Source organism: Brachyhypopomus gauderio, chromosome 8, assembly GCF_052324685.1.
Source record: "Brachyhypopomus gauderio isolate BG-103 chromosome 8, BGAUD_0.2, whole genome shotgun sequence".
Taxonomy (NCBI): domain Eukaryota; kingdom Metazoa; phylum Chordata; class Actinopteri; order Gymnotiformes; family Hypopomidae; genus Brachyhypopomus; species Brachyhypopomus gauderio.
This window is the reverse complement of record NC_135218.1, coordinates 8,275,436-8,289,241: the sequence shown is the minus strand read 5'-3', so window position 1 is coordinate 8,289,241 and position 13,806 is coordinate 8,275,436. Positions and strand designations below refer to the sequence as shown.

Here is a 13,806-nt window from a genome sequence, read left to right as displayed (position 1 = left end):
AATGACATCAAACGAATAAGCACGGTGCGGGGCGCAAGCAGCACAATATCACACTCACGCTGACACGTTGCCTTAGACAAAAGACGAGCACACGACACTGCGCGAACGCACATTAAATAGGTAAGTTACACAGACCCACGTGACCTCGAGACAAGGCACAGGTGTAACAAACGAACACGCTCACAAACAACCCACACCCACGGAAGTACAAACATGGACATAACTGCACGCAGACGACAAAATGACACGCCCACAGGGAAGGGTCCGGAGCTGTCCCGTGACAGATTCCTAACGTTTTTTTTTGTCTGTAGAGCCAAATTCCCAAGTCTTTCATAAGTCTTAGTCTTTGTTTCACTACCAATAATAATTATTTCTGTTCATCCAATTTTTAAAATACTATTCATCTACCTAACAATGCATGACAGACACATTGCTTTTCGGGCTATTTTTTTACTTCACACTAGGGTCTTCTACCAGAGGCCTGTGAGCTTGAGGGTCCTGCACAGTATCTTAGCAATTTCCAGAAGATCTCAGGTGTTCATGGGATCTGTTGGAGCCGCTCCCCCAGTTTGGGGGTCACAGCCACTAGTGTTTCTATTACCGCAGGAACTATCACTATTGCAGGAACTACCACTGTTGCCTTCACCTGTCATGTTTTACCAGCACTTTCTCTCAGCCCTTGATATTTTTCTAGCTCATTGTGTTCCTTGTGCCTGATGTTGCTATCACATGGGATTGCCACATCTATCATTACAGCCCTTTTCTGCTGTTTGTCCATCACCATGATGATTAGACATTATCATTTTGTCAGTTTGTATCTGAAAGTCCTAAAGTATCTTAGTTTGATTGTTTTCCATCACTTTCAGGAGAGTGTCCCACGTTGACTTTGGGACTTCCAGCCCATACATGGCTCAGATGTCTCGGTATCATGTTATTGCCTTACATGTATGCCCTACATTGCACCCCACTGCTGTCTCTGGGGCATCTTTGCACAGCCTGCATCTGGGGTCCTGCCTGGCATGGTAGATCCCAGCCTCTGTTGATCTTGTATTGAGAGCTTGTTCCTGTCCTTCCATAATTAGCACTCCAGTCTTTCAGTCCAGCCTTTTCCAGCCAGTGGTAGGATTTCTCCATATCAGCCACTTCCATTATTTGCTGGTGGTAAATGCCATGGGGTTTATCCACCCTTGATAGCACCTGGTCCCCCACATTCCTCTCGTCCTCAGGTTTCTGTTATCTGAGGTGCTTCCTAAGCACATTGTCACTTTGGATCATATTCCTGGACCATGGTTGTTTCATCCTGGACAGTGGCTCTAATTCCCACTAGTCCTCTGCCTCCCTCCTCATGCATACTGTACAGTCTTAGAGTGCTGGATTTAGGATGAAACCCTCCATGTATTGTGAGCAGTTTCTTTGGCTTGATATCAGTGACTTCTATCTCCTTTGTTGACCAGATACTGGGTATCTAATGACTGGCAGAGCATAGGTGTTGATAGCCTGGATCTTGTTCTTACCATTCAGCTGGCTTCTCTGGACCTACACAGGCCTATGCAGAACAGCACTGGGTACAGGGCATCTCCTTGGTAAGTCCCACACTTGATGGTGACTTGTGCTATTGGCTTGAAGTTGGCCTCAAGGGATGCTTTCTACAACCCCACTGAGTTCTCAATGAGGGTCCTAAGACCTATCTACGTGTTGGGCATTAAATCACAGGCTTTCTTGTAGTCAATCCAGGCAGTACACAGATTGGCATATTTTGGGGGGTGTACATGTTGCCTGTTAAGTTGTGCAATGTCATTTAAAAAGTTTGAAAAGGACACTATATTGCCAAAGTATTCGCTCACCCATCCAAATTTCCGGAAGCAGGTGTTCCAATCACTTCCATGACCACAGGTGTAAAGAAAAAAGCACATAGGCATGCAGAATGTTTTTTTACAAACATTTGTGAAAGAATTGGTCACTCTCAGGAGCTCAGTGAATTCCAGTATGGAACTTTGATAGGATGCCACGTGTGCAACAAATCCAGTCGTGATTATGGGGGATTATGGTGTGGGGTTGTTTTTCAGGAGCTGGGCTTGACCCCTTAGTTCAAGTGAAAGGAACTCTGAATGCTTCAGAATACCAAGACATTTTGGATTCCATGCTTCCAACTTTATGGGAAAAGTTTGGAGCTGGCCCCTTCCTCTTCCAACATGACTGTGCACCAGTGCACAAAGCAAGGTCCATAAAGACATGGATGGCAGAGTCCGGTGTGGATTAACTTAACTGGCCTGCACAGAGTCCTGACCTCAACCCAATAAAACACCTTTGGGATGAATTAGAGCGGAGACTGAGAGCCAGGCCTTCTCGTCCAACATCAGTATGTGACCTCACAAATGTACTTCAGGAAGAATGGTCAAAGTCCCCTTAAACACACTCCTAAACTTTGTGGACAGCCTTCCCAGAAGAGTTGAAGCTGTTCTAGCTGCAAAGGGTGGACCAACGTCATATTGAAACCTATGGATTAGGAATGGTGTGAGCCAAGGAAGGTGAATACTTTTGCATAAGTCTTGGTTCATACCAAGCTGTTATGAATGTTTTTTTGTTTCTATTTTTAAGAATTTCATAGTGAATAGTTTGTTTAGCTCTCCTCCTCCATTGCTACTTTTTGCAGCAGTTTCTTTTCAGGTTGGCTTATCAATTAAATTAATATATTTTCTCACAAAAGACTGGAATTAATCTAGTTAGTTATATTGAGGTTTGAAATCTAGGAGCTAGTTTCTCTCTGGAAACTTTCCATCCAGCATCAGTACACTAACACTTCACACTTACCACTGACCCTTCACAGTACCCACTGATGCTTCACACTTACCACTGACCCTTCACAGTACCCACTGATGCTTCACACTTACCACTGACCCTTCACAGTACCCACTGATGCTTCACACTTACCACTGACCCTTCACAGTACCCACTGATGCTTCACACTTACCACTGACGCTTTACAGTACCCACTGATGCTTCACACTTACCACTGACCCTTCACAGTACCCACTGATGCTTCACACTTACCACTGACGCTTTACAGTACCCACTGATGCTTCACACTTACCACTGACCCTTCACAGTACCCACTGATGCTTCACACTTACCACTGACGCTTCACAGTACCCACTGATGCTTCACACTTACCACTGACGCTTTACAGTACCCACTGATGCTTCACACTTACCACTGACCCTTCACAGTACCCACTGATGCTTCACACTTACCACTGACCCTTCACAGTACCCACTGATGCTTCACACTTACCACTGACCCTTCACAGTACCCACTGATGCTTCACACTTACCACTGACGCTTTACAGTACCCACTGATGCTTCACACTTACCACTGACCCTTCACAGTACCCACTGATGCTTCACACTTACCACTGACGCTTTACAGTACCCACTGATGCTTCACACTTACCACTGACCCTTCACAGTACCCACTGATGCTTCACACTTACCACTGACGCTTCACAGTACCCACTGATGCTTCACACTTACCACTGACGCTTTACAGTACCCACTGATGCTTCACACTTACCACTGACCCTTCACAGTACCCACTGATGCTTCACACTTACCACTGACCCTTCACAGTACCCACTGATGCTTCACACTTACCACTGACGCTTTACAGTACCCACTGATGCTTCACACTTACCACTGACCCTTCACAGTACCCACTGATGCTTCACACTTACCACTGACGCTTCACAGTACCCACTGATGCTTCACACTTACCACTGACGCTTTACAGTACCCACTGATGCTTCACACTTACCACTGACCCTTCACAGTACCCACTGATGCTTCACACTTACCACTGATGCTTTACAGTATCCACTGATGCTTCACACTTACCACTGACCCTTCACAGTACCCACTGATGCTTCACACTTACCACTGACGCTTCACAGTACCCACTGATGCTTCACACTTACAACTGACCCTTCACAGTAACCACTGATGCTTCACACTTACCACTGACCCTTCACAGTACCCACTGATGCTTCACACTTACCACTGACCCTTCACAGTACCCACTGATGCTTCACACTTACCACTGACCCTTCACAGTACCCACTGATGCTTCACACTTACCACTGACCCTTCACAGTACCCACTGATGCTTCACACTTACCACTGACCCTTCACAGTACCCACTGATGCTTCACACTTACCACTGACGCTTTACAGTACCCACTGATGCTTCACACTTACCACTGACCCTTCACAGTACCCACTGATGCTTCACACTTACCACTGACGCTTCACAGTACCCACTGATGCTTCACACTTACCACTGACCCTTCACAGTACCCACTGATGCTTCACACTTACCACTGACCCTTCACAGTACCCACTGATGCTTCACACTTACCACTGACCCTTCACAGTACCCACTGATGCTTCACACTTACCACTGACGCTTTACAGTACCCACTGATGCTTCACACTTACCACTGACCCTTCACAGTACCCACTGATGCTTCACACTTAGCACTGACGCTTTACAGTACCCACTGATGCTTCACACTTACCACTGACTCTTCACAGTACCCACTGATGCTTCACACTTACCAATGACGCTTTACAGTACCCACTGATGCTTCACACTTACCACTGACCCTTCACAGTACCCACTGATGCTTCACACTTACCACTGACGCTTCACAGTACCCACTGATGCTTCACACTTACCACTGACCCTTCACAGTACCCACTGATGCTTCACACTTACCACTGACCCTTCACAGTACCCACTGATGCTTCACACTTACCACTGACCCTTCACAGTACCCACTGATGCTTCACACTTACCACTGACACTTCACAGTAACCACTGACGCTTCACAGTACCCACTGACGCTTCACAGTACCCACTGACACTTCACTGTACCCACTGACGCTTCACACTTACCACTGACGCTTCACAGTACCCACTGATGCTTCACACTTACCACTGACGCTTCACACTTACCACTGACGCTTGACAGTACCCACTGATGCTTTACACTTACCACTGACGCTTCACAGTACCCACTGACGCTTCACACTTACCACTAACACTTCACTGTACCCACTGACGCTTCACAGTACCCACTGATGCTTCACACTTACCACTGACGCTTCACACTTACCACTGACGCTTGACAGTACCCACTGATGCTTTACACTTACCACTGACGCTTCACAGTACCCACTGACGCTTTACACTTACCACTGACGCTTCACAGTACCCACTGATGCTTCACACTTACCACTGACGCTTCACACTTACCACTGACGCTTCACACTTACCACTGACGCTTGACAGTACCCACTGATGCTTTACACTTACCACTGACGCTTCACAGTACCCACTGACGCTTTACACTTACCACTGACGCGTCACAGTACCCACTGACGCTTCACACTTACCACTGACGCTTCACAGTACCCACTGATGCTTTACACTTACCACTGACGCTTCACAGTACCCACTGACGCTTTACACTTACCACTGACGCTTCACAGTACCCACTGATGCTTCACACTTACCACTGACGCTTCACACTTACCACTGACGCTTCACAGTACCCACTGACGCTTCACACTTACCACTGACGCTTCACAGTACCCACTGATGCTTCACACTTACCACTGACGCTTCACAGTACCCACTGACGCTTCACACTTACCACTGACACTTCACAGTACCCACTGACGCTTCACACTTACCACTGACGCTTCACACTTACCACTGACGCTTCACACTTACCACTGACGCTTCACAGTACCCACTGATGCTTCACACTTACCACTGACGCTTCACAGTACCCACTGACTTTTGCCCGTGGAATGACAAAACTGAGACAAGGGGGACTGCAAACAGTGCTGCACACAATCCATGTTGACTTTCTTTTTGTTTTGTTTGTTTACTGGACTCGAGTGCAGGTATCTGATGATGCCAGTTATTTCAAAATTCTGTTTAATTAACCCAACTAATCGGTTAACTGATTAATCCGACGATCACTATTCATGTCAGACACTGGACAAGTTACTTCAGTCACTGAAATTGGTTATTTGATAGATTACCTTCTTCAATAGCTCTCCCTCCTGGCATAGGCAATAGTTTCTACTTTAATAAAAGGATTAAGTTGGTAATATCCTATGGCAACAGAACAAATTAGCATATATTGTTCCATTTCTGTGGTTTAAAATTGTCATTCCAGATAGTTGGATGTAGAGGACATGCTGCTCCTCAGCCAGCATGGGAGGAGATCATAATTTGTGCCCAAGTCTTTATCGCGCACGTTCCCAACCATGACCTATCTTCCAAAGGGGAGTTAACTCGGAGCCTGGACCCTGGATGTGTCTCTGAAGGTCAACCAATGTATTATACTGACAGAGAGAGAGTGATAGATTAAGCCATAGGCCTGGGACCCCCAAACATATTTCCAACCTGACATCTGTGCCATTGTCAGACCCCATCCATGATGCAGGCAGACCCACAATCCCTCACTCTAGGGTCCACCTCAGCCTGCTCCTCCAGTTGGGTGTGATTAGCTGACAGAACCCATGATATGTCTTTCTCTGCAAATTGAATGAGGACCGGTCAAACTATTGATGATACTAAATAGTGCTGAGAGGTGGATGATGTGTGAATGCACTTCAAGGACAGGTCTGGCTCAAAAGGAAAGATGTTGTAAGAAGGATTTATCTACCTGTCTATATCTGTCTCAACTTCCCTCTCTCAGGTGCTGCCTTGAATGTCTGAGAAATTCTGTGCTTTTGTGCAACTGTGTGTGTGAGTATATGTGTGTGAGTATGTGTGTGTGTGTGTGTGTGTGTGTGTGTGTGTGTGTGTGTGTGGGTGGGTGATATTCCTTTACCATAGGCTGATGAAGTGTCAACTCCTATTCGCATGACGAGGGGTATGCATGCATGTCATGTTTATTTTGGGGGTTACCGTGGCAGCAGCTGTTCACCTCTGAGTGGTGCCAGAGTCTCATTAGTAGAGTCTTATTATCAGAGATACATCCACTATGCCAAATGCTGCCTCCTCACAAATGTCATTCTCCTTCATTGGCAAAAGATGAAAAGGTATTCACGGCTATTAGATGCTAAGATAAATTAAAGATAAATATGGTTAATAGTATGAAAAGGTATTCACTGCTATAAGATACAAAGATAAGATATAGATAGATATGGTTAATATCATGAAAAGGCATTCACTGCTATGAGATTCTAAGGTAAGATAAAGATAGATGTGGTTAAAATCATGAAAAGCTATTCATGGCTATAAGCTATATCCCAGAATATGTATAACTCATTTTTATGTTCCCTAGTACCTTTTTTACAGTAAAATATTCAAAAGAGTCTAACAGGAAATAATGTTTTGGAAAGTATTCTATTCTATTTAATCTCAAATGAGCAAATTCAACCATAAAGCTGATGTAAGCCTATTCTTGCTACGCTGAGAAACGTAAGCACATACTATGTACACATATACTATGTATCCTTACAGGACCAGATGCAAAATCTATTATGACTGTAGTGATTGTGGTCATTTTCCTTCCTCTATCTTGCAGATTTCTCATCATGTTCCTTCTACACAGGGTTGGCTGGTTTGACCTTGGACAGTGTTAACGCATAAGGATTTCGGCTTTTTGTCAACTAGCTATTGATCAATGACCCCGGCTCTATTGATTCCTCCCTGGGCTATCCACTCCATAGCCAAAACTGTACACAAAAGTGATCACATTCACTTTCACCAGATGTGTTGACAGGTGTTAAACTGTCTGTGAAAGAAGGTTCTTGTTAACTGAGATTCAGATTTAGCATCTTGTTATGAAAATCTTTATCAGTATACATACCTGAAAGCCCTTTCTTGTCCATAAATACTCCATGTAAGGCATTAGTTTATTATCTATTGAATAACTTCAGATGGGTGCTTCTGTTATGTAATATTCCTTGAGCATGTGTCTGGCCAATTACAAGTAAGATCCCCACTTTGACTATAACCTTGAATGACAAATGCATGACAGTGCAATACCAAGCAGGGGTCATGACCCCAAATCCTTGTTAATATTCTATCACTCTGAGCTCTTTCTGTATTAGGAGATAAATCACTTGTAGGAATTTGTACTGTTTGCTGCTACCAAAGCCTCCAGTTTAAAGTGTTGTCACCTTGGAGTTGCTTAAAACATTACCTACAATTTGAACACAAAGAGTATTAAATAATTGTTATGAGATCACAATAAGGTTTGCTGTCAATATTGCTGTCAGTGTCCTAAATGTACATAGAACAGTTCAGCTGTTCTAGATGAGCTCAAATGCTGTCACATGCAAAAATAACGCTGTATACTCCAATATAGCATGCATATATATATATATATATATATATATATATATATATATATATATATATATATATATATATATATAGAGAGAGAGAGAGAGAGAGAGAGAGAGAGAGAGAGAGAAAGTGAGAATGTGTGTATCTAATTTTGTGCATATCGGATGAAGAGGTGCAGAAAAGAGCTGACATCTTATGAGCCCTGAAATCTCTATAGATGATGGAAAAAATGTCTCTCCTGTCATTCTGTTTTCTGACAGTCTGGCTGTTTATCTAACAGTTACATGACAGAGTGGAGCTGATACCCTCTGTATTCACAACACCAATATTCTCAGATCTGAAGAGCAGCAACGTATTACACAGAACAATTCACACTGCTCTTGGCAAAGCAAAACTGATAAATTTATCTGTACTGTATTTTATACACTTCCAAAAACTAACTGGATGGATGGATGGATGAATGGATGGATGGATGGATGCATGGATGGATATCTTCCTTAAATCAAGCTGGGTAAATGTATAACAGGTAAGATGTGATGACATTAGGTGCTGTCTTGGAGTGAATGAGAGAGCTGGAGGTAAGGATGGCAAGGGCACGTCTTTAATGTCCATCATGCCACGTACTGATAAACAAACAAAAACAAGCAAACAGGTGCAGATAAACATGGTAAGCGCAGGCAGCCTCTTAAAGGGCTGAGGATGGCAAATGAAGGCAACTCTGATAGTGTCTCTCTCTCTCTCTCACACACACACACACACACACACACACACACACACACACACACACACACACACACACACACACACACACACACACACACACACACACACACACACACACACACACACACACACACACACTGGAGAGCAGGACCTGTGGGTTTAAATAGAGTGGCAGAGGGGATAGGGCACAGGTGTAGGTGATAAGCACTGGGCATGTTAATAAGTAGGTGATTGGGGCCGAGGGAGGAGTGTTGATGATCAGGGTGTGTGAGTGGGCGTCTCCCTTAGAGACTGCGGCCAGCCTACCATGACAGTTTCAGTTGTGATGAGGATGAGAGTCTGTTCTACCCTACCTGCTAGTGGACAAACACGCTCTGATTCTCTTTCAATGTGTTTGACATTATTAGAAGATTTTTTTTTGTGTCCCCAACCCACTATAAGAATGAAGACTGTTGCCATTATCAGGCTGGGACCAAGTATATAGTTCAAGTATATCGGGATCTTATTCACAAACTGAGCCAAAAAGTAAAGCTTCAAATTTACTGGTCAATCTATGTTCCAACTCTGACCTATGGCCATGAGCTGTGGTGACCAAAGGAATCAGATCATGGATTCATGCAGCTGAAATGAGTTTCCCCCACAGGATGTCCAGACTCCCTTAAAGATGAGGTGGGGGTTTGGTCATTGGGGAGAGACTCGAAGTAAAGCCACAGGTCCTGTACGTAGGGAGTAGCCAGCTGAGCTAGTTTGGGCATGTGGTCTGGATGTCCCCTGGGTGCCTCCCTGGTCAGGTGTTCTAGGCATGTTCAGCTGAAGGAAACCCTGCGAAAGAACCAGGACACGCAGGAGAGATTATTTCTGTCCTAGGAATGCCTCGGTTTCCCCAAAGAGGTGGCTGGGGAGAAGAAAGCGTGGGTTTCTTCACTGAGGCTGCTGCCCATGCATTTTCAACCTGAATAAGCGGAGAAACGTAGATGGATATATATGTATATAAATATTATCTCCATCCAACTTCTTCTGGCATTGTAACATTGACATTCCTTTGACATTGTAACAGTCTCGGTTTGTAGAGGCGATCTTACAGTGCAGTGAGTTTGACTTTCTTTCAGAGGAGAAACATTACAAAGCACTATAGGTGTGCTCCAAATCACAATAATTACATTCCTGACATGCAGTAGACACAGCCAGCATTCCTTGATATTTACTCGCCTGGCCAGCATGAGGAAGACCTCACTTCAGAACCACGGAGAGCTCCATATCTACGTGCCCTTCCCTTGGCCTGATAGATTTTACACAATTAACTAGCTCACATATTGTTAGCACGTTTACTCTTTCTTTTAAGGTTTTGAGAGTAGATTTGGGAAATAATTTCATTTCATTCATTCAGGTAGTCCTCTCATATTGTACACCTGTTCTGCATACAATATAATATCATGGTTTACAACATGTACCCATCATATCTCCAGAAATATATCACATTGTTGTCATTGAGAGGATCTGTAGTCCATGGCTGAAAGCTTTGCTTAGTTTCTTGTTGTTCTGTGTAGTGGTTATCTACCACTGGAGCTAGAGTGAAACCTGTAGTTTTAGCGGAGAGGAGTGTGACTGGGATGCAGGACACATCTCCATAGGCTGTACTTATGTGTTGTTTTTAGTTATTGTATGTATGTAATTATGTTTATTGTGTTGTGTTGTGTTTAGTTGAGTTTAATTCAACGTTCTGGAGTGGCCCGAATCTGGAACCATGTAGAAGAAACTCATTACCGACTAGCAACGTATATAAACGCTACTAACCAAGCTGTCATAGGAGTTAAGGCTGAGCTTACTGCCTTAAGACTAACCACGATTCAGAATCGTATGGCTTTAGATATTTTGCTTGCCGCACAAGGTGGAGTTTGTTCCTTAGTTGGTGATCAATGTTGTACGTATATTCCTGCTAACGATGATGAGCACGGATCAATCACCACTGCCGTTGAGAAAATGAAGCAGGTAGCGAGGGATCTAACGGATGATGAGACCGGTAGTAATTCCTGGTCTATGTGGGGAACATTGTTTGGATGGATGACTCCATATATTGCTATGGCCATTCCTATTGTTGTTATTGTTTTGCTGTTGCTGTGCTGTGGTCCCTGTCTTTTCAGGTGTCTGATGAATAGGATGTGGGCTATGGCCGATGCCTTGATACAAGCTCGACCCCATGAGATGAAGCGTCCGCTCCTGAAAGTCTAGCAGACCAGTTATTATCTATGCATTTACGAAATGTATTAACGTGTTGTGATATTATTGCATTTAATCACAAAAGAGGGGATTGAAGGAATATTATGTACTTTTATATTCATCATGTACTCAAATCTTGTGAACATTGTGTCCTCTCCTATGTTCTCTGTGACCCTTGTCACCTCATTTTACCCCCCTGTCTCACTGTATGTGAAAGGTCTTAGTATGCCAAACGCAGGCTTATCATTTCCTTTCAGGTATTGTGCTTCCTGTCCACTATGCGACATGCAGAAGAATTATGCTCGGTCTGCAGAATTCTCTTGCTTGTGAGAAGAAGGTGTTATTTCCATATAGGGTAGAATTTATTACCTATGTTAGAATAGCAATCTTGAGCCCACCCTGCTGCTTGCGTGCACAGGGATGGTCTGTGTATGTATAAATGAGAGGAGCGCCCTCTCATCTTTGAACATTTGAGATACAGCCTGCCTGTTTGAATAAACTCCTCCTATTTCTAAGAGAGTTGTTTGTTCCTCAATTGTTCCGGGAGCTTCCTGCCACACACTTCTCTGCAGAGTGTTACACTCAATTGAAGATTAGTTTCAGGTGATCCTCCGTGACCCTCCGCTCATTGCCGAACACAAGAAGGTGCTTTCTACTGAGAAAGAGACATACCTTTACAGTTTGTGTCTGTGTATGTTTGTTTTAGTTGGTCTTGTCTTTCCCATTTTGTAAACATTAGCATGTATTCAAAATGTTAACATCTTCATGATGTGTGTATTCTTTAGTGAACCCCCACTCCTTACATCCCCCCGCCAAATTGAGTTCCTTTTCTGTTTGTTTGCTGTTTGAGTCTTAAGCTTTTGCTTGAGATTTAAAAAGGCTGTTTTCATCACAGTGAAATTACTTTCTGTGGTTTTGGTTCCATGTGATTTGAAAGAGCGTTGCACCAGTGAGGCAGGTGGAGGAGTAACCCGGAGGAAGGGCGTAGTGGGGTGCCAGGCGTAGTGGGGTGCCAGGCGTAGTGGGGTGCCAGGCGTAGTGAGGTGCCAGGTGGGTCTCGGGGCTGGATTTGGAAGATGGCGGGGAAGGCCCGTGAGCACGGCTGGTGCCCAGCGAGAGAGGAGCGATGGGTGACCGGACACGCGGTGAAGCGGCACGTCCAGCCTGCGAGCGGCGGCCGCCGGGGCAGAGAGTGCAGGACTCATTCACGGCGGTGAAGATGACATGGTGAGCAGCCCTCGAGCAACATGGCGCGGAAGCGGCTGGTTTGCTAGTGGCGTAGGCAGCGCTCATCAAAAATGGAGGTGTTACATGTGCTGACATGGACAGATGCTCATGGCCACAGACGGTGTGCAAGGTGGACTTTGGCCATAGTGTAAGCCAGCAGTACATGATCCCCTGCTTCAAGGATGGTTTGGTTCACTGGGATGGCCAACCCTTGAGATGGGGGGGGTGCAGTGTTGAATCCATCACTGGACCTGGGGACACTGGACCTGGAACAGCCAGTAGTGACTGCAGACAGGAACAAGGAAGCATTCCCAGAATGCCGTGCTGTAGAGCTGCTACAAAGGCTGTAGGGAAGTTAAATGTTTAGTGTTCTGTTCTCAACTGTTCATTTATGTCGTGTGTGCTTCTCTTTCTCTTTTTGTTAAACTTATTATGTATAGTGTTGCCATTATGTGTGTGTTCTTTAGTTATTTCTTCACTGTTATGGGTATGCCACCAATTATTTTCCAGTTTGTGTGTGTGTTTTTAAAGGCTTAGCTTACAATAAATGATCTTAAACATCAAATCTTCATCCTCGCCGACGCTACAATATCTAATTGAGAAGTTAATTGCTATTCAATTACACAGGTATAGAGCTAATAACGTGTAATTTATTCTGTTTATATGGGTCTGGAGCGAAATTTGCGCGCACCGAGACGCCGAACAAAGTGAGACAGAGCGCATCTCGGATTTATGTTTATATCAAGTTAAGTTCCGATTGGGCGAACGATGAAAGTGTGTCGGGCATATGCGCGCCGTGGGCGGGCATAGACGTGTGTTTATAAAGCCCCGCGTGTGCGCTGTGGGGCGGTGACATTGTGTTGAAAAGCTGTCGATAGGGAGCAGGGGAGTGAAGAAAAACGTGAAGCCTTTAAATCGTTCAGAACAAGTCGGGGAGAGGTGCGGGTCTCTTTGCTCCTCCATCGCCTCGCCTGTATGGATGATCATTTCAACCTCATCGACTCGCCATCGGCGCGGCACCGAGGTAATAACGCCGACAACCATGGATACGCCGAAACGGAGAAAGGCAGCATGACAGTGGCTGCTGACACGCTGGAGGAGACGGCTGCGCTCCCCAGCCACCTGTCGTTGGATCGATACGAGCCCAACCACGAGTGCTGCGAAAGAGTGGTTATCAATATCTCAGGCTTACGCTTTGAGACGCAACTTAAAACTTTCAATCAGTTTCCAGACACCTTGCTTGGAGATCCGAAAAAAAGGATGCGTTA

The 13,806-nt window shown here is 44.8% G+C and overlaps 1 protein-coding gene across 1 annotated transcript in view; it reads left to right on the top strand.

Annotated features, from left to right (window-relative positions):
- Positions 1-13,413: 13,413 nt before the first annotated feature.
- kcna3a (potassium voltage-gated channel, shaker-related subfamily, member 3a) overlaps positions 13,414-13,806 on the top strand; it is a 2,127-nt gene continuing 1,734 nt past the window's right edge. The window contains exon 1 of the mRNA XM_077014181.1: positions 13,414-13,806. This exon is cut by the window's right edge and continues 1,734 nt beyond it. Coding sequence (XP_076870296.1) covers positions 13,514-13,806 — 293 coding nt within the window. The 5' untranslated portion in view covers positions 13,414-13,513.